A 21,955-nucleotide genomic window follows, 5' to 3' on the forward strand; every position below is an offset into this window, starting at 1 on the left:
TTATTGTGTAAGAAATATCCAAAGTGCAGCATGAAAAATGTTTGTCGAGAAATCACTACTATACAAGGAAAAATAATTAATGGTAGAACTAATAACACCAACCATTTGTCACTCATTCTTTTACCTCCCCCAACTCATGTTCATTTTCACAATTTTGCATGTTGCATAATGAAATTATTGCCAATATTATCAAATTATAGAGAGAGAGAGATATGCAGCCTGATCATCTATTTCCTCCAAAATTTCAAGATTCAACAAATGCATTGTTTTGTTGCAAATCCTAAAATCCTTGTTAATTTCATGCCCGAAAATGGGGATGTCCAAATTCTTCCTCCTCATTTCCTTAATCCAAACAGCATCCTCAGCCAGGAGACTCGCGCAGGTAGACGAATATTACTACCAGTTTCCGCCGCCGCCGCCATCGCCGAATCTTCCCACGCCCTCGGAGGTATTCAAGCCAGGCACGACGGTGATCGTGGCTTCAATCAGCGCCGTGTTCACGATCATCTTCGTGCTCCTCTACGTGCAGCGCTGCAAGACCGCGTCCGTCTCCCAGGCGGCCATCCCTCTGGCTAGAGTGGACTCGGGGGTGAACCGAAAGGTGATCCAGCAGCTACCCCTCTTCCGGTTCGCCTCCCTCCGCGGCCAGAAGGACGGCCTCGAGTGCGCGGTCTGCCTGACCCGGTTCGAGGCGGAGGAGGTCCTCCGCCTCCTGCCCAAGTGCAAACACGCGTTCCACGTAGAGTGCGTCGACACGTGGCTCGACCAGCACTCCACGTGCCCGCTCTGTCGCTACCGCGTCCGCCCCGAGGACGTGCTCCTCGTAGACCGCTACGGTAGCTGCCACAAAGCTCTCCACAACTACCGTCTCCCCGCCGGTCAGGTCCGGCACTCCTCCGCATCCGCGTCGGGGAACGAGTTGAGGAGGCGATCGTCGTTCGATGGGTGGAGTTCGAGAAGGCGGACGAGCGGGAATTTGTCGAGGAATATAAGCAGGAGAAGCAAACCATTAGGGGCGCACGGGGATAGGGATAAGCATCGGCTGGAGCACAAGATTATGGTGTCAGACGACGGGGAGGAGGGGCGTAGTGAAGTACCGACGCAGGAGGAGTTGTATCTGAGGTCGGAAATGCTGATGGCCGATGGGGAGGCGGACGACAACCATGACGAAGATGAGGAGGAGGCGGCGGCGGGAGGGATGAGGAAAAGTAGGAGTGATCTTGGAGAGAGGAAGGGGAAAGAGAGAGAGGAAGAAGGAATAGTGAAGAGATTGAAGGAATGGATTCCGCAGTTTCAACAGCAGCGGAAAGCGCCTGCAAAATCTACAGCTGCTTCTACTTCTGGTGCAGTTTAGAGAGAGAGAGATACTGTTTTCTTCGGTGTTGTTAGAATTGGGGGCAATCTGTATGTATGAAGTTGAAGTTGTTTGAGAGAGATGTTTGCGAAGAAGAAATTGGTTTATTGCTGGAGAGAAACTCAAGATCGAGCTACAACCGAGAAAAGGGAAAAACTGAAAACTTAACAGACCTAACTACTATTTAACCTAACAAATCTAACGGCTAGTTAGATCTAACGGCTACAACTTAATCTTCAAACTAACACTCCATCGGACGGCTGTTGAGTGTTGCTGAGTGTGTGAAGCTCGATTAAGCTTCTCTTTCTCTTCTTCGATCCTCGTTGATGCAGTCGAGCCATCAATCTACAGTCCTCCACCTTGATTGCTCAGACTGCCATCATTCTATCTTGCATGTACTCACAAGTTTCATGCATAGCTCAAGCTTGTTTCTGGGCAACGGCTTTGTCAGCATATTCACTGGATTCTCAGCCGTGTCCACTTTGAATATCTTCACTTCACCCTCCTCTATCTTCTCTCGGATGAAGTGCAAACGCACATCTATGTGCTTGCTCCTTTCATGATACACCTGATGCTTAGCTAAACATATTGCACTTGTGTTATTCCAAAGTCATTCAATATCCCTTTAAGCCAATAGCTCTCCTTGACAGCAGCTGCAAGAGCCATGAACTCAGCTTCTGTGGTGGACAAAGCAACCACAGCTTGAAGGCTACTCTTCCAACATTCTTGATGTAAACGCACTCATTATATTTGGAACTTACAAAACCAGCAGCAACCATGTGATCATCAAATTTTCTATGCCACTGCCTTGAAGCTTGCTTCAATCCATATATGCTCTTCTTAAGGAGACAAACCTTTCCCTTTTTTTCTAATTTGATAAAGCCCTCATGCTGTTGCATTTAGATTGTCTCTCTAAGATCACCATGTAAGAAGGCGGTTTTTACATCAAGCTGCTCCAATTCCCAGCCTCTTCTTGCCACAATAGCTAGCAATATTTTGATTGATGTGTGCTTTACCACCGGGCTGAAAACCTCATCAAAATCAATCCCTTGTTCTTGTGTAAAGCCCCTAGCCACCAATCTGGCTTTAAACCTTATCCCTTCACTCTCTGAAGCTTCAATCTTCTTCTTGAAGATCCATTTGCAGCTCACAACCCTCCTTCCATCCGGTTTCTCCACCAATACCCAAGTGCCATTTTTTAACCGAGATTCTATCTCTTCTATCATAGCTTGCATCCACCTTTCCCATTCCTTACTCTCCATGGCTTCATTGTAGGAGCAAGGCTCTGAATACTCAACCTCCTCCGCAATCAACAGAGCATAGAAAAGGAACTCAGCATCTGAGTATTTTGCTGGCAGCCTGATAGCTCTTCTAGTTCTGTCCCTTGCAAGTCTCCAACTTCCCAGACTTGCTGGTGTTGGTTCAGGTGGTTGAGCACTTTCTCCATCTATTACTGGATCAGTAGACATCTCAGGAGCATCATTCAATGGCTCAAGCTCCACGTGAGTTGAAGGCTCCACCTCAGTAGCTGAAGTGGAACTAGTTGCTGCACTGTCACCACTGTGTGTCTTCTCTTTGAATGGTAGATCATGCTCCCAAAAAATCACATCCCTGCTTATCACAATCTTACCATTCCCAGGCTCTATACACCAAAGCCTATACCCCTTAACACCTGGCTGATACCCGAGCATGACACACTTCAATGCCCGAGCTTCCAACTTGCCTTGCCTCACATGAGCAAAGGCTTTGCATCCAAAGGTTCTAAGATCAGAGTAACCCCCATAGCTCACATACCATCTGAAGTCAGGAGTCTCCCCATTCAGGCTAGAGGAAGGGCATTTATTCATAAGCTTGGTCGTGGTAGAAGCTGTATCTGCCCAGAATCTCTTTCCCAATCCAGAATCAAGAAGCATGCATCTAACTCTTTCCAACATTGTTCTATTGAACCTCTCTGCCACCCCCATTTTGTTGGGGGTTCAATGGCACCGTTCTATGCCTCTTGATGCCCTTAGACTTACAATACTCATCAAACTCCTTAGACAAGTACTCAAGTCCATTGTTGGTTCTGAAACATCTCAAACATGCCCATATCTCTGCCTCTACTTCTGCACACCACTCCTTGAATCGGCTGAAGGCTTCAGATTTCTCCTTCAATATGTACAGCCATAATTTTCTTGAGTAATCATAGATTATACTCATGTAATACCTGCCTCCTCCAATCGATCTTTCTTGAGCGGGTCCCCATAGGTCGCTATGTGCATAATCCAGAGGTTGAGAGGATGAGTGAGTGCCTCTAGGATAAGGTAATTTCTTGGCCTTTCCCAGAACACACTCCTCACAAGATATGGTCTCCTCACTGTCCGAGCATCTTAGAACTCCCTTCTTCACCAATTCTTTCACACTCCCGGCTGATGGATGGCCCAATCTGGTATGCCACTGACTCAGTGTGCAAGATGTCACCATATGTGCTTCCCCAGATTTCTTGTTACAGATCAATGCAGACATATAGTAAAGACTTTCCCTCCTTTCTGCTCTCATGAGTATTTTTCCATCCTTACACACCTCCATCCTACCATTTGCTGACCTGAATGAGCACCCTTTTCTCTCCAGGAATCCCAGTGATATTAGGTTCCTTTTTACATCAGGGATATACCTTACTCCACTTAGAACAATTGCAGCCTTTGTATCATCAGATTTCAACCTTACTGAGCCAATCCCTTGGATCGAACACACCTGATTATTTCCCAAAATGACTGAACCAGTGGCTTCTACTATGTCCTCAAACCACTCAATGTTTGGACACATGTGGAAGCTGCAACCGGAGTCCATGATCCAAGACCCCAGAACTCTATCATCAACAACATTTAGTACCTCATTGATCTCCTCATCTTCCACCCCCTCAGCCGAGTTAACCGCTTTTCCTTCACTCTCTTGCTTCATCTTCCATGCGAAGCAATCTTTCTTCAAGTGGCCCGGCTTCTTACACCAATGGCAGGAGCGGGTTTCTTTCTGCCCAGGTGAAGCGTTCTTGAAGAATTCTTGAGGCTTCTTGAATGGTTTCTTCGGCTTGAACTTTCTGACATTGAGGCTTTCTGCATTTGATGCCGCGGCCTTCAACTCGCCCTTCTGAAGTTCCTTCGCTCTTAAAGTCGTCTGAACTTCAAGCAATGTAATAGTTCTATCCCGCCCATACAGGAAAGCATCACGAAACTGATCATAGGAATGCGGCAGAGCATTGAGCAACAAGATCGCCTTGTCTTCATCACCTATCGACACATCGATATTTTCCAAATCATCAACCGCTTTATCGAATTCTTCTAATTGCTCCAAAACCCCAGTTCCCTCCAAGAACTTATATGAGTAGAGGCGTTGTTTCATAAACAGCCGGTTCGCGAGAGACTTCGTGAGATAAAGATCTTCCAACCGAGTCATCATGTTCGCTGCGGTCTTTTCTTTTGCTACTTCACGCAGCACTTTATCACCGAGACAAAGCACAATCGCACTGTGCGCTTTCGCCTCGATCTCAGCCTTCTTGGCCATGGCCTTCTCATCTAAGGCCTCCTTCCCCTTCTCATCCTTATCGTCGACCGCAAGTGCCGACGCCAGGCCTTGCTGGATCAACATGGCTCGCATCTTCATTCTCCAGAGGGAAAAATCATTCTTTCCCGTGAACTTTTCCGCCTCAAACCTAGAGGCCATCGATCTTCGCGGATTCGCTTCCAAAGAGACGTAAAATCAGCTCAAACTCAAGAACTTCTCTTCGCCTTCCCACGGACGGCGCCAATTTGTTAGAATTGGGGGCAATCTGTATGTATGAAGTTGAAGTTGTTTGAGAGAGATGTTTGCGAAGAAGAAATTGGTTTATTGCTGGAGAGAAACTCAAGATCGAGCTACAACCGAGAAAAGGGAAAAACTGAAAACTTAACAGAACTAACTACTATTTAACCTAACAAATCTAACGGCTAGTTAGATCTAACGGCTACGACTTAATCTTCAAACTAACACTCCATCGGACGGCTGTTGAGTGTTGCTTAGTGTGTGAAGCTCGATTAAGCTTCTCTTTCTCTTCTTCGATCCTCGCTGATGCAGTCGAGCCATCAATCTACAGTTGTAAAACAACGGTTGGAATTCTACTTATAAATAACGTTAATCTTCAATTTTTTCAGTTTTCTCCCTCATACATATATAACATAAACTTCACTTTCATAAAAAAAATTTACAAAAACCAAACATCATAATTCATCCCAAAATCCCCACGCCACATCATTTGCTCTCACAATCGATATGAGACATTGAATCTATAACAATCAAAACCCTTAAGGGCCAACGTCCCCACGGGTCACGACCGATTCTTTGCTAGGCCAGCAACACTTTGAGTTCTCGTTGGTCCAACTACCACTCTAAGTCGGTCCCAAACATATTCGTTGGTCACAATTGTCTTCCACAGGCTACCACTACGAGTCGTTTGGGCTCTTAAGAAAGAACCAATTGTTATAGACCAAACACGAAAAATTCATCCTTAAAGAATAGCTAAGAGATAGAGCTTATTTAGTTTATAAACCTCACACTAGTTGCTCTCACAATCGAAGTGGGGCATTGAGTCATGACAAAAAAAAACACACATTTTTATTGGGTAGTCAAATAGTAATAAGTGAAATGGTTTACATAAAAACTGTATACACTTGAAGTAAATTGCTCACTACGTATCCTAAAATGTAAAAATTCTGCATTTGCAAAGTTTATAACCACTCTCCTAAAAATAGATAGCCGAAAACAATGAAAACACAAAATCAAGAATAAGAAACCCCCAAAAATAGAAAGAAAAATAAAATGAAATTGGAAGCTCACAACAAACCTGAGACCAGAAAGAATATCAAAGCTAATAATTCACAAACACGAAAAAATAAAGTCCGTCCAATACTCATCTCAAGCATGGAAGAATCGCAGTTGCGTCGCCCCCCCTAGAAACTGGGAACTTGCTTCTTTTGTATAAATAATGCATCCCGTGTGCAGCGACGCCTGAAATGAAGACCGCATCGGGCAAGTATACGGAGAGATAAAAAGATACCATAAGAATTTGCAACCGTTGCTGATGATCTACGTCAGTCGTCAGGGGAGAATGTTCAGAATAGATGGAGCGACATCTTGAGCTTGTTCTGTTTCCATTTAGGCAGCTTGTAGAAGGTGCCCTTCGATATCCCGAACTTCTCCCGGAACTCACTCGAGGACAGATACGTCTGTAGAAGGAGCCGAGTAAGTACATAACAGAACAAGCTCAAAATTGTTTAACTCTCGAGGTATGTAGTGGATTAGCCTGTGTTATTTTTATATCCAATTTACCTCTCGTTTTGTCACATCAATGTCGCTGACTGGATCGGTCGATGTCGTCTTGAGACGCTCATATGGATATAAAGTGAGTCCCTCCTCGTCCTCAGCTTCATTCTCCTTTGCATCTTCCTGTATGGGCTCTGGCTTGGTCTTGGGGCTCGGATCCACGGAGTTCTGCCTGGATAGTGGCTCGGGTTTCGGTTTAGGTGCCTCGGGACTCGCTTCAACGTAGAGGAAAAAACATTTCAACGAACATCTCCAGACAAAGAAAACAACATTCATTCTTAAAAACTCGATAAAACATACCTTTATTCGAACGAGGTAAGACAAACTGCCGAGCTGGTGGAACTTTTTCGAAACTCGAACTCAGGGCAGCTATAGACGAAGATCTCGGGCCCGTTTTTCCGGAATCCGGTGTCACAGACTTGGGATAAACCTTTCTTACCAGTGGAGGAGGAGTTGACATATTTCTTGCATTGGCATTCTCAAAAGTCGCAGCCAGAGCATTGAACGCCGGAGATCTGCCTCGTACACGAGCTCTGTCCGGGCTAGATGACATGCTTCTCGGACGCTGTGATTTCTCGGGTGCAGCAGACCTCCCTCCATATGAGACAGGCGTTCTCCTTTTGGGTTTCTATGATGGGAAGAACACAAAATTTGTCTCTTAAAATCTAGCATAAACCGACTTTATTATCCAAAAGAGAACGAACAAGAGGAAGAACGGCTTACATCCAACACTGGAGCGCCTCCATTCTTAAGAATAGTAAACTTTCTCTGGAAAGAATTGCCGTGCATCTGTAACCATATACCAGTCAAGTAGGTGTAAGGCGAAGATCTGGCATTGAACTAAGCTAAGGCATAAAGCGGTATGACTTACTGCAGATTTTGAGGAGTCCCAGGAGAAAAAACGAGTGAAAAACGGTGGTTCACCTCCTTCCATAACAATATACACCGGTGCTTGAAGTGATAATTTCTCGTGAAGATAATCGCGCTCCAGAAATTTCTGTTGAGTTGTAACAACATAAACTACGTATCAACACTATCTCTGATGGCCAAGAGAAAAATAATCCGTACTTTATAAATTATCTATGCTAGCTTAAATAAGTAGAAATCGAGTAAAATCTTACATCCGCAATACTTAGAGCATTCAACTTATTCTTAGTGTCCACTTGTTGCCCAACCCAAACGTAAACGTCAGCGTGGCAGTCGAGAATGAATATATCTTCTGTCATTAGATCATCCTGGTCGAAGTTATACACCTCCGTCACCTGCAACAAAGTTTGTGACCAACTCTCATATATCCAGTGGTTTTGAATTAAAAGTTAAAAACATCAGAATACTAATCAAACTGCATTTTTGTTTCCTCCGAGGTAATATATAGATAGTGTACCTTGAGATCTCCTGAAACCAGCAGGCGAGATCATTATAAGAGCAAACAAACTAAGTTAGATGGATTAACGAGGACAAAACAAAAGAAGAAGACAAAAAAGGTGTAAATCAGTATGCAGGCGGCATACCCTTTGTCAAGGTGCACGAGAATAGATGAGGATCGCTCTCGGCTTCTCTAGTAAGTTTCCGGCTTGGGTATTCAGATTTTCCCCCTAACAAGTCCCAAAACTGCTCAGACTCGGCACCTTCCTTGAGCAGTTTAGACTGTGCGTTTGGCTGCAAGAAGTTTGCGGCATTTGAGACAAACCTAACATAAATTTGTATGCAACCACAAAAACATTCTAACAAAAGTTTCGAACTTTTATAAGATCAAGCTGCCTCTCGACGAGTTCCTGGGCTTCAGGTGTCGTGAGATTCCCCGACCATGTAAACACAGTGGGCCCGCTATGCAGTATGTAGCAATAGGAGGAATTTAACGACGAAGCAACCTGAATCCGTTAAGAAATGAATTTACGTCGCACTAGATAGGCAAAGGAGGAGGTGAAAGCAAATGTAGTACAGGGCTTACCGGTTCGACTTGAATTGATTGCATATTTTCAGGTCCGCTTCCCTGAACCCGAAATAATGCGAGCGCTTCATCCTTATATGTATCATCAGGAAGTTCCTTCTCGGCAAGGTAATTCTTGTAGGCGCTACTAAGACCACCCTGGTAAAATGCAGACAAAATCATTTTATGACCTTTATGAAAAAATATGAGCACGAGGTCTCTCTGTTTATGTTAGTGAATTCTCAGACCTTGAAGACGATGAAGATCTGAAATATCGCAAAGAACTGGATCGGTTCACTTCCTTCATAGAAGCGAGCCTAGTGAGACATGAAATTGAACGATTAATACAGGTGTTGGAAAGAGAAAGCATCATATATAAATGAATAAAGGAAGATAATATGCCTGAGTAGGTAGGAACTTGAGAGACTCGACCATCTTGGTTGCCTGAGAAACTGCCGATATCCTATCTTCCTACAGAGAGTGATTCGCATTATCAGTAAGTCCATTAGTAGATATCTGACCACTGGAAAACTCAACAGGTTGAAATTTCTAAATAAAATAAAGGGGAAATTGAGATGTTTTTGCCAATATGAATGCTTCACCTCAACACTGAGCTTCCCGATCCACGTGCCAATTAGTTGTTCTTCTTTCTCATCACCGGCATAAGAATATTGGAAAATATAGCAGTCTCCACTGTAGAACTTGGATAGATCAGAAGATGAGAGAAGAATCTTTTCTTGACCTTCGACACGCCAAACCTGGGAACCGGAAGCAGTAAATTAACAAACTATTTAATACAGTGAAGCATGATAGACAGATAAATTAGACGGAATATACCCGCCTTGTCTGTTTGCAAATCACCTGTAAATTCCCAGTGCAGTCTATATGAGGTTGAGGTTCTTCCTTGGGCGTTTCTGCCTTGAGAAGACCCTTCACGTTAATCCCTTGCCTCTTCAGGAGTGCTAGACATATCAAATTGGAACCAAAGATAAGAACTCAACAGATAATTAAGTTACATAACCTGGAAAATCACAATGATATCAAGCTACCAAACAAAGTGTGACACGAGATAATGTGAATACATATTACTAACCTGCAACTTTCCCTCTACCATCTTCGGTTACAGCCACGTTGTTGTTCGACTGGGGCCATGAGTTAAACTTAGAGCGAAATGCCACTGTCTCAAACCCCTCAATCACACGAATCACATGAGTTCTTGGTCTATCTTCGCTATTCAGTAATTCCTATAAGCGGATGTGCAAATATAATTGACAAGAGTAGGACTACAAGTCCAGATGAAAAATGTTAACTAACTCAAGCCGCTGAACTTACATCAACAGCACTACTTGCAGCTTTCCTTTGATCAAGAGAAGTATTTCTCCCCATCCAAACAAAGACTTCGCTACCACAGTCGAGGATATAGCAATAGTATGTGTCCAGTAAATCCCTTGTCCAGGTATCAGCCTCCATAATTGTTCTCTCTCCTTTATCAACCCTAGACATAACACAATGATTAAAAAAATTATGGTTGCGAAAGGAAGATTGCTTATTTTATATAAATTTTCAATAATACTTACCTAGAGGGACAAAACAAAACAAAACAAAAAAACATTAGGTGAATCAAAATGAATGCAGCTAGTAGAGGAAATTAAATACCGGTAAAGCTTAGGTGGAGCTGCATCGTTTCTCTTTGGTTCATCAGAAGCGGATTTCTTTGGAAGTGGAGCAAAGCCACCAAAGAACCCCCAAAATTCTCCTGTATCAGCATCAGCCATCATTTTCCCATCATCTGCAGTCAAAAGGAAAAGACCTTCAAGCATTCGTCTACGACTCAATAATGAAAACCTAAAACACCCGATTAGTGGCATAGTTACCAATAGCTGCTATTTCACATTTTCCATCATGATAAGTATCTTTAATGTACTGAACAACTTCCAGAGCTTTAGCCCTCTCTTGAATGCAAGAGTTGGAGCCATTAAATTGATAGATTTTGGACTTTGTATCAAGAATGAAAATATCTTCATGATTGAGTGAGGATCGAGCAAAAGGCACCTGTTCAATCACAAAGAAAAGAGTTATGCAAATACACATGCTGGGAAGATAAGTCGTTAATCGCTATATGCTAACGAGGGATGACAAGCTACCTCTTTCACATGAACAACATGCTTCCCTTTACATACAAACAAACGAGTCTGGTGCTCCTCAGCTTCAGTGTGCTTGAAACCTGAGGCAACTCCACCTTCTACGGGTATTATACATGGCTTGAAATGAGAAAGGAACTTCTCTGTTTCATGACCTTGCACTTCTCGGTATTGAACAGCACGCCCACCCAGCGCTGCATCCAACTCAATAGTTTTGATCGCTGCAGTACCAGCTTCATCCTGCAGGGGCAAATACTCACAGAATCAGGAAATACAGTAACAGAGGTAAAGCCGTAAAGGAGGATCAGATAAAGACTTTACCTGACTGGTGTCTTTCCCGAGCCAATAATGAATATCGTGGTGTAGGGCACCGGTTTTTAAGGCTGTGGTCTGCAGAAAAGGAAATATAGGTCAGAATGAAATAGATATGTTAAGCATAGTCACAATAAAAGAGCATGAAAATTAAACTCAATAGAAACCGGAGTAGCATGCCATCTAATAAAGAAGTTTTCTTGCAGCCAATGTCAGCGTATACCATCCTTTGAGGGCCCGTTTACTTTGGGGGTGTTTACTTTGAGTGATAGGATAGATTGATAAAACATATGATTATATATTTGAAGGATAAGATGGTCAAACAAATTCAAATTTAGTCAATCCAACAAATAAATGGTGGCGTAGCCTATATTCTTTTTATCTATCCATCCATCCATCCATCCTATCACTCATAATAATTCATTGTTTACCAAGATGGATCAGAACTTTGGGGTTTCTTGCCCTTGACAATTTCTATCACTTCAGCTAATTTGCTTGATTCGTGTCCCATTGAAAGGGGAGGACCAGACAAATCTTACTAACGAAATTAAAAAAAAACACTTTGTCATGTATCTTATCAATCATGATAAGTAAATGCCCCTTGAATGCTTGAGGTGTATGGTTGACTATAAAAGGGGAACTTGAGAACATAGCACGTTAGATTTCATGGAGCAAATACAAGAGCTATTGCAAAATGTAGAATTAAAGAAATTGGGCATCTAGCATCTTGACAACATGAAGAGACTTAACCAACCTTTAAAATCACATAGGAATCTCCGGTGCAAAATTTTCCATGTGAAGATTTTGGGACTGGAACGGGGCAAAAATTTTCAATGCGCCATATCTCAGTACCACTAGACTAAGTCAAGGTGAGAAACAAGTGCAGAGCCTTGATGCTGATTTTTAACAGAAGCAAAAGAAACAGGAAATGGAACTAGGATATACTGTTAATGTTGCAGAAAATAGCACAATCAATAAACGTATTTAAAGGGAAAATGCAACATTAGCATGAGGATACGCCTTTTGTCCTGCACCCTGGAAAGCAGGATCTAAGTTTTTCATTGAAACAGCCATATTTGTTCCTGCAACTCGTACAACGGTGTAGATTCACAAACTCGACCTGATAAAAAAACTATTAAGAAACTGTTTCTTGTCAATTCATAAATAACACACATGTAAAAGAAAAGGCAAAGTGGAAGAAAACATGACAGAGCCTTCTAAAAGCACGATTTTGCTTAGATAATAGAGAAATGAATTACTACGAAGAAGCATGATCAAAACAAGTACTTGAAAAGTGCAGAAACTAGCAAACACACATAGCACTTGATGATTCTCAATTTAACTTGCTAATAATAAGCTATGATCACAAATTCACAATAGTGTTATGGAACAGGCTAAGCAACCCCCTAAAACTTGCCAAAAAAAATGGCAAGACCCTTATTAGAGGATTTACCCAATATAACATGGTCCAAATCATTCCTACTAACTACAGAGCCGCCTCTGTCGAATCATGAAAACAAGTGAAATCAATCAAATGACTGCTTTGGAAGCATCTTAAACAGGCCTGAGATTGTGGGTTTCAATCCAAATCTATTTAAAACCATACACTTTCTCCAAGCTCCAAACCCTTCTTGCATCCGCTTGGAATAGCTACTCTCCTCAATCCACTTTCATCAGCTATGCAGCATTTAAAACCAACCAATGTTTTGCTGTTCAATAAGTTTACAATACACCATCAATACCATAGAAAAGCAACGAAACTGAACCCAGAAGTTGCATCCAATGCTGAAATGACAGTTTTTATCTTCAGCCTAAAGTTTTGCTTCATGTGCTTTCACTTGCAGGTATGCTGCACAAATCCATAATCCATTCTGCAACTAAACTTGGCATCTGTCTCTGTGCTTTCGAACCGTTTATGCCAATAACATTCTGCATAAATTCCTTACACCATAATTTGAAGCTCGAACATACTCCTACATCCCAATCCAATTTGATCCATATCGATTGAAAGGTCTACTATAAATCATTCATCACTCCAAATAAAATTAACAGAGGATTCAAAATTTCAAACTAAACAAATCAAAATTTCTTTACTCACATTAAAAAAAAGACAAAACAGACCAATTCTTTCCACCAGTGTCTCGATTCTCCAATTTCTCGGACTCGCTGAATCTTGAAGTTATGCCTCATCACATCGAGTAAAGACAAACCTTTTTATATCGTATCGATTCAGCAAACAAGACAGCTAACATTCAAACACCTAGACATAACAAAGCCTCGAATATCACAGTCTCCAATGCATCATTACTAGTATACTTATATCAAGCAGCAGCTTCCCCGATCACCAAGACTCAATTTTTATCATCAGTCAAAACGCCAACATTCATTAAGACTCACTGAAACAGTCAAACGAAGTTGATAGAAGCAGAGAAATAGATTCAATTAAGCTAATTAATTACCTTCTTAATCTCCTGGTGTTTGAATTCCTCGGCCCCCTTGAAACGAACACAAACAGATCCAATCTAACAAGTCAACAAAAAAGCTCAATCAAAGCAAGAAACCCAAAAAAAAACGACGGGCCCTCGAGAATACTTGAAAAAAAAACAAAGAATTCCGAATTATGTGATTTGAGAGAGAGAAGTGGAGGGAATGATGATGAGTTGCCTGACAGGCGTGCCTATCACTAACATCAGCTAAAAAAGAAACCCCTTTCGCAATACAGTAGCATATGAACTGTAAAGAATCATCTAATCCATTATTGAAACTATGACTAAAGAGATTAAAGAATTAATCCCTTCTTACTTTTACCTGTTTCTTTTTTTTACAACAAAATTTATTACACAAGAATTCCGTAAAATTGACGACAAGGAAAAGACATGAAAATGTGGAGATGCTGTTGCCTTCTTAATTTGGAGGGACGGAATGTTTAGGCTGTTCAAATTACTTAATGTTTAAGTTTTAACTCGTTTTAATAAAGTGTTTATAATGGGAAAATGATGTTTAGTGATTTTTTCTAATTGAAACAAAACTATTGTACAAAGTTGTTATTTTTATGTTGATATAATCTTTATTCTTAAAATATTGTATACAAATTATATTGATTATTCTTAAAATATTTCATGCAAATTACGTTAATATTTTTGAAATATTTCATGGAAATTATGTTGATTATTCTTGAAATATTTCATGCAAATCTAAAACTACTATTCCTATATTTAAATAAAAAAATTATTGCTTTAATATAAATTTTATCAATATTTAGTAAGTATACTAACTAGTCCGAAAATTATAGTAATTCGAAGTGAGGTATCTAATCAAATTATAATAAAATAGTTAAATTGTTTGCATGATTTTAGGATGATAAATTCCTAAACTTGGTTCAACGAATGTATCTTGCATTAGGGGCTTATCGGACTTCAAAATTGCGAGAACAAGGCTATTGCACATCCACATATTTTGTGTACATTTTTCTAATCCATTTCTATCAATTCTCAACAAACATGTAAACATACTAAAATATAGAAATATAATCAAAATCATCCAAGACAACTCTCTAAAACCATGCAAAATCCAAATACATCAACCGAATGTATAAGATCGCGAAAAAAATCAGTATGTGGTTCATGGATTCATAAATACTCGTATATAAAAGCTTTCTTTTAGTATATTTTCAATATAATAGATTAATATTGCAAAGTGTTTTGGCGTCACTTCGTCATTGAATTATGCGTACTTTGATTATTCTTAAAACAAAGATAAATTAGTATTTGACTTATTTATATTTGGAATAAATTAAACTTGACCAATCATAATTCAAGAAAACTTTAGAGTTACTCCAATTAGCTAGCATCTTGATAATTCACTCTTCAACAATTCAAAATATTTTTGTTACATCTACGCTCCACCTCTCACGTTATGAAAATTTTATTCAGTTTTCTAAGAATTGATTTATGTTTGAAATTTGAAACAAAGTGTGGATTTATGTTTTAAATACATAAACATGAAATACTATTGATAGATATTTTGTAAATAATTACGTAAATATGTAATGAATAAGTTATTTTAATTTGAAAAACTTAAATTTTTTTCAAAAATATTAAAGAAAATTAAAAATACGTATTATTTTTTCAAAAATATTTAAAAAATTAAAAATATGCATTGGCCTGAATAACCCGATGAGCAAGCCTGAAACCCGAAGGGTTAGGGTTGAACTTTCATAACCCGAAAAAATATAACCCGAATAGCTCGTACCCAAATGGCCCGACAATCCGAACGGGTTGGCCTGAACCCGAACGGGTTGGCCCGATTGACATCCCTACTCAACATCATATTATCAAATTCGTCAATTTAATACTAATATTTATTTAAAAATAAAGTTATCATAGTTTTTTATTTAATTATTAGCTCGTAATAAACGTTTCTAACCGAATTCAAAGGTTTGAAAAACTATCTACGGTGGTTCCTAATTTATCAATCGTACTAATTAATAAACTTGAAACTAAATGCAAAAAACGAATCTATGTCCTAATATTAACAATTTCAATTAAGTTAGATATTATTGAAAAACTTGTGCCACACAACTAATATTACTATGAGTTAAATTTATTTTTCAATTTGAAGACTATTAATTCATAATCCAAGATTCCAAATGCACAAAAATGTGTATTCGAAGATAATAAGTTGGACTTGATTAAAGTGAATTGAATGGATAAAAAAAATGATAATATTAGGGATGGCGACCGGCCATGACTAATGGTAGTCCACAAAGGGCGAAATAATCGCAATTTTCTTATAGGATTAACCAAAGCAAAGATGCTCTTGCCTCACTGTCTCTCAATATGGGACCCATTTTACCACTTTATTATCATACTATCAATCTTATAATATAATTGTCTTTACGTAATTATAGTTGAAATTCTAAACTAGCGATATTAATAATATTGTTGTTCATTTTTTTTCTTTTTTAGTGGCTGCATTTGTTTCATTTTCGGTCTTGGTTCCTTTGAATGTTTGTGCGAATTCAAATGGTTGATTGTTCCTTTTGTGCCAATTCAAATGGTTGAAGATTTGAGTTCCATTTTTAATTGATTTTAAAGCATGGTTTGAATATAGTTTCCTTGTGTTTAATGATCAAGTTTTATTTTAATTACCTGATTATGAAAAAATAGTGTATATTCTCCGTACAAGCGGCTTATGGAGTTAATTTGTTTTCATTGTTTTGATTGAATCATTATACCCGAGTTTAGAGTTTAATACTACCTACACAAATAATATTAAATTTAAAATATTGACGAAGGATCAGTTGTTCACTTTAAGGGGTTGTAAATATTACGAGTTGTAGTACATGGGGAAAAAAGGGTAAGATTGGATAAAGAATACCCACTTTCCAACTTCTTGTGATAAAATTTGTAAATAATAAACCTTGTTGGATCGTATAGGCAATGCAATCCGCAATAGAACACTAATAAGAAAGGATAACAACCAAAAAAATATCATTCTATCTCATGTGAATCAAAGATTCCATATATTTTTTCAGAATATTCAAACAATTTTTTCATATTTGTAAATTTCCAAAAGTGTATTTAGTTTTTATAGGTTGGGGGTCGAAATGGAAAAGAACTAGGACAAGTTTTGAGCAAGAAATATAAAAATTTGTGGTATAGAATGAGTTTTATGGAACTGGATATAATTTATCGCCATGACCCACGCAACCATGTGAAATATAGATCGCGTGAGTTATCCAAAATCGTCCACAAAGTAACATAGGGTTGGGTGACTTTATCACATTATTCTACCCAAACAGGTGAGTTGCAATGTCTCATGTACTTTGTTACACTATCCTAGCCGGTCTGGTGAGTCGCACAAATTCTTTTGAGTGTCGAGTGAATTTGTCATCGTATTTTATTCGGTCGGGTGACAGTTGTGCGAATTTTCTAGTTAAGTGAGGGGAAAGAGCCGATTACAAGGGGAGTTTGCATTCAACAATTGACGAAAACTCGGAGTACTACAAAAATCCATAACCTTTGAGAAGAAAATGAATGAAAAATTTATCCAATAAATCTTCATCGACTCAAAGCCTGATCATCATTAATAACTCGAAATCATCACGATTACTCCGATTTTCTTTACTTTTGGTGTAATCGAGTATGCTAAGTGTTGGTTTCTGGGGATTACAAGAGATACAACCGGGCGTAATACAACCCAAAAGAAAGAATACAAAAGGAGAAACTGAACTTAAAATTACAACGGCAAATCGAAACAATTAAACCGTGAATTAGCCGAGTCGAGGAGGCCTCTTCCCGCAAGACGAGATACGCCCCGGTAGTGCTCTCGGTTTGGCGTGTCGTCCCCAAAGGTAAAACGGCTACGTCTCTGGTGAAGCAGCACCGCAATCAACAGAGCTCCGGCGAACTGGATGGAGGAGAGGACAGAGCTTTCGACAGAAAACAATGCAGAGAGAGGAAGAGAGCTTATGAATGCAGATGATGCTTGTTTGTGTGTAGCTAATGCAGTGGTATGGCTAGCCTATTTATAGGCCAAGCCACCATGCATGGTCAACCAAGCCATTGAAGGCTCATCATGGCAAATTCGTAACCGTCGTAGGTTACAGGCGTGTGACAGGAGTGTGCCTTTCGCGTGTGGAGCATGTGGATTTCTTATGTGGCAGCCGTGACTGTGCATCGCTTGACGATGTGTCAAGCCACTTGGATTGCTGACTCGGCGGTGGTCTAAAAAGATTAGTTTGGGCCAAGCACCAAGCCCAAAGACCACCCAAAGACCAATTGCCAAGATCGAGATCGAGACGATCGGGATCGGGATCGGGCCCGGGCCCGGGCCCACGACCATGGGCTCAGGCGGGCAGGCGGCGGCGGCGCGCTTGTGAGCTCTTTCACCCATCTTGGTCCACTATAATTATTAAGTAACATAAAGTCACTTAATTTAAACACATTAAAATATGTGTTACTTCTCCTATGTGGGATAATTAACACTAGTTAATTACTCCCTAAGCTCAAACTCCAAGCTTTAATTAAAAGCTAATTATGCCCAACTTTAATCCACTATTTCTCACTCACCGGAAATCGGATTTGAGAAAGTGAATATACTACATTTATCTACGTAAAATGTAGATCGACGCTATATCATTTAATTTCACATAATTAAATGTCTCGTCATATTTATTATTTGGTCAAAATCCATTGACCGGGCATATTTAATCCATGATTTTTACACTAAGAGCATCTCCAGTGGGCGGACATCCCACTAGGACATCCACTAGGACATCCCAAAAACACCTCCTGCCACGTCACTAGGACTTCCCATCCCACTGCCACGTCACTAGGACATCCCCTCCTATGTCCGCCCTTCCCATCGCCCTTCCCACTAGGACATCCCGCAATAAAAAAAATCATACATTTACAAATAAAATAATTTATATTTACGGAAATAAAATTTGACGTCAACCCCTCGGAGTCCAAACCTCATACATTATTCGAAAAAATTACGGGAAAAATTAACAACTTCATCGGAAAAATTAACAACTTCATCGGAAAAAACATACATGATTCGCAAAAAAAAATTGCATACTAATAAAAAAAACTTCATACATTATCACGTCAACCCCTCCGAGTCCAAACCTCTTCGATGATATCCTGCTGAAGTCGAACATGGGCATCTGTTTGCCGCATGTCGGCAAATGCACGCAGCCGCGCGACCTCTCCATGAGGTACCCCCATATTCACATTCGCGGTGGCCACGCCGTGACTTGGACCTGCACCCGTATCATCTTCGTTGGTCCACTGAGTCAGTTCCGCAGCTTCATTTTCGACAATCATGTTGTGCATTATGATACATGCGTACATGATATCGCCGATGTTGGGAATATACCACTGCCGTGCAGGACCCTTCACAACCGCCCACCGACTCTGGAGCACACCAAATGCCCGCTCCACATCCTTGCGCGCTGCTTCCTGACGGCTCGCAAAGTATGTCTTCTTTTGTCCGAGCGGATGCTTGATTGACTTCACAAAGACGGGCCAGTTTGGGTATATCCCATCCGCCAAATAGTACCCCATATTATGCTGGTTGCCGTTGGCGACGAAACTGATGGCGGGACCAACGCCATTGCACTGAGCGTTGAACAGGGGCGACGACTGGAGAACGTTGATGTCGTTGTTGGACCCGGCGACTCCAAAATAAGCATGCCATATCCACAACCGGTAGTCAGCTACAGCTTCAAGGATCATCGTGGGATGCTTGGCTTTGAAGCCGGTAGTGTACATCCCCTTCCAGGCGGCGGGACAGTTCTTCCACTCCCAATGCATACAATATATGCTGCCCAACATCCCAGGGAACCCGTGCACCGACCCATGCATATCTATCAGCATCTGGCAGTCTTCGGGGCTCGGACTCCGAAGATACCGCTCCCCGAATATCTCTCTCACGCCCGCGCAAAAATTCTGCAGACACTCGACGGTTGTCGACTCGCCAATGTGGAGGTACTCGTCAAACATGTCGGCTGCGCCTCCATACGCCAGTTGTCTGATTGCGACAGTGCACTTCTGCAAGGGCGTGAGTCCGGGTTTGCCAGCTGCATCATCTCTGATCCTAAAATACAGGTATCTTCTCTCTAAAGCACCCACGATGTGCAGAAACAGCGGACGATGCATCCTAAAGCGTCGCCGGAATAAGGCTTCCCCAAAACGCGGTTGCGGAGCGAAGTAGTCCGCATACAACCGAATATGTGCAGCAATGTGGTCACGGGGTACTTGAGTTCAACGATGGATCGGCCGAGGTACCGCCGCCTGCTGCCGCCGCTGCAACCTCTGTTGTAGCAGCCTCTCTATCGCACCTTCAACAGCGACCTCCAACTCATTTTCGCTATCACTTTCACTAGACATTCTAGATATACTTGAAATTAGAGATGTAGAGAGAGTAACTTGTTAACACAAGTGGTGCGAATGAAATAAAATTCGACGAGCCGTATATATAGAGTTTAAAAAAAAAATTTAAAACGGGACGTCCGACCGGACGTCCGACTGGAGGCCACAATGGCGGACGTCCGCCCGCCCGTCGCGCCGACGTCCAAGGACACCCGACGTCCTCACGGGACGTCCGTATCCGACCCTAAACGCCACAATGGCGGACGTGACGGGCGACGTCCGACCGGATGTCCGACCGGACGTCCGCCATTGGAGATGCTCAGTTTTGCATGTTGCTATGAGCACTTAGTTTGAATAAACTAATCGGATGTTCAAACTGGCTAGATGATTCGTAATCAATTTACAATTGTTCAGCCGATTCTATTTATCTTCCGTTGTTTTTTATGCATCTTTAGCAGCAATTACATGTTTGGTTCTTAACGTTTTTTTAACTTGGGAATTAATAGATAACACAAACATAGAACTCTCAAATTTGATCTCAAATTCTCTGTGATATCCTAAATGTTTAGGATTGATGGCAATGATACATAGTAACGTATCTCCATTGGCATGCATCCGTATGTAGTTTGTTCAGAGTGTTAGGACTTAGGAGAAACTTTTCACTTTTATAAACCTAATGTGATTTTGTGACATTTACTTATTTATCGTGGTAAGTTGTTATTAAAACTTTTTTTATAAAACAAAACTTTAATCTAATTAAATAAGTATTTCCTTCTCATGGATCAACCCTATACCAACGAATTTACTCGAAGTATTTTCTTTTTAACCAACATTCGTTATTAGTATTTTTTTTCCCAAGATATTAATTCTGCCGACAATTCGAGGGGAATGGATCCCCTGTTGTGGTGAGAACACAGTAGGGGGGCTGCCGTGGCATAAAATGGCAACATTTTGGAGTCAATCACTAAAGCCTTTACATCATCAATTCAGCTTACATATGCTTACCTTTTCAATTAAGCTAATAAATGATTTATTTGATCAATGGTTTTACTTAATATATTGCACTACTATATTGTCCACACCGCGAGTTAAATCAAAACTATTTAATAGTAATTTATTGAATACTAATTTTACTTATATATTAATACTACTTTGTTGTATATTAATTTTTAGTAAATAGTAGTAAGATTTTATCACTTATTATTTTAACTAATAACTCGTACTAGTATTATAATAAATAAATGTAATATCTGTATATGTTTATTTAAAATCATAAGCAGAGCTTATTAATTGCAATAGGGAGTTATCATGTACAATTCTAATTTACTTTTGACTAAAAATTTATCAAATTTGAAAACTCATTTTATTTTTCAATTTAGGGATAAATATTAGTTAAATCATAAATTTTCATTGAATTTTGGTCATTTCCATAATTTTGAAACACAATATAACATTTCAATTTTCTAAATTGTTCCATAACGGTGAAACTGGAACTAATATAACAAAATAAGAAAAATATGATATAACAACAAAATCATGCAGAGTATCATTTTTTATACATCAACATGTTTTAATTAACACTCCAAATATAATAACATCACTTTATTAAGAGACAATGCCTTATTGTTGTTTTATCATATTTGATTTTTTTTTCATACTCTTTCCGTCCCAGCTCAAGTGATTGATTTCTTTTTGGCCGTTGTTTTGCGAAAATGATCATAAATAGTTAAAGTGAAGAGAAAGTAAAGTAAGAGAGAGAATAATATAAAGATAGTTGTATCTACATTATTCTCTTACTTACTTTATTTTCTCTCCATTTTAACAATTTATTATCATTTTCCCAAACACATGCTAAAAAACAGTCAATCACTTGAGATGAGAAGATCAATGAATTAATCGTTATTAAAATAAAATTTATACTCCCTCCGTCCACGAAAAATAAGGCACATTTGTCATTTTTGGTTGCCCACGAAAAATATGGTTCATTCAAAAAATGAAAGTTTTC

At 40.1% G+C, this 21,955-nt stretch overlaps 2 protein-coding genes across 2 annotated transcripts; one reads left to right on the top strand and one right to left on the bottom strand.

The window, feature by feature from the left end:
- Positions 1-310: 310 nt before the first annotated feature.
- Positions 311-1,354, top strand: LOC121749151 (RING-H2 finger protein ATL43-like). Its single transcript, XM_042143747.1, has one exon. The coding sequence runs from the start codon at positions 311-313 to the stop codon at positions 1,352-1,354; it is 1,044 nt and encodes a 347-aa protein (XP_041999681.1).
- Positions 1,355-5,958: 4,604 nt separating this feature from the next.
- On the bottom strand, positions 5,959-13,753 carry LOC121748448 (villin-4-like). The gene is made up of 23 exons (XM_042142817.1): positions 13,531-13,753; positions 12,090-12,191; positions 11,826-11,925; positions 11,081-11,149; positions 10,763-10,999; positions 10,493-10,670; positions 10,275-10,407; positions 9,951-10,113; positions 9,712-9,862; positions 9,480-9,580; positions 9,221-9,376; positions 9,021-9,089; positions 8,867-8,935; positions 8,640-8,777; positions 8,431-8,559; positions 8,200-8,347; positions 8,073-8,083; positions 7,810-7,950; positions 7,560-7,685; positions 7,412-7,477; positions 6,989-7,316; positions 6,695-6,903; positions 5,959-6,591 (listed from the first exon to the last, which is right to left on the bottom strand). Exons 2-23 carry the CDS (start codon positions 12,143-12,145, stop codon positions 6,478-6,480), a joined length of 2,892 nt encoding a protein of 963 aa, XP_041998751.1. The 5' UTR covers positions 12,146-12,191; positions 13,531-13,753; the 3' UTR covers positions 5,959-6,477.
- Positions 13,754-21,955: the final 8,202 nt, after the last annotated feature.

This window comes from Salvia splendens, chromosome 9 (genome assembly GCF_004379255.2).
Source record: "Salvia splendens isolate huo1 chromosome 9, SspV2, whole genome shotgun sequence".
NCBI lineage: Eukaryota > Viridiplantae > Streptophyta > Magnoliopsida > Lamiales > Lamiaceae > Salvia > Salvia splendens.

Excerpts from the sequence above, each read along its gene's own strand:
- LOC121749151 (XM_042143747.1), top strand. The coding sequence starts at position 311 with ATGGGGATGTCCAAATTCTTCCTCCTCATTTCCTTAATCCAAACAGCA.
- LOC121748448 (XM_042142817.1), bottom strand. The coding sequence starts at position 12,145 with ATGGCTGTTTCAATGAAAAACTTAGATCCTGCTTTCCAGGGTGCAGGA. Across the intron at positions 10,671-10,762 it reads ATGTTGTTCATGTGAAAGAG|GTGCCTTTTGCTCGATCCTC; the intron begins GTAGCTTGTCAT and ends GTGATTGAACAG. Across the intron at positions 9,377-9,479 it reads ACTGCACTGGGAATTTACAG|GTTTGGCGTGTCGAAGGTCA; the intron begins GTGATTTGCAAA and ends TCCGGTTCCCAG.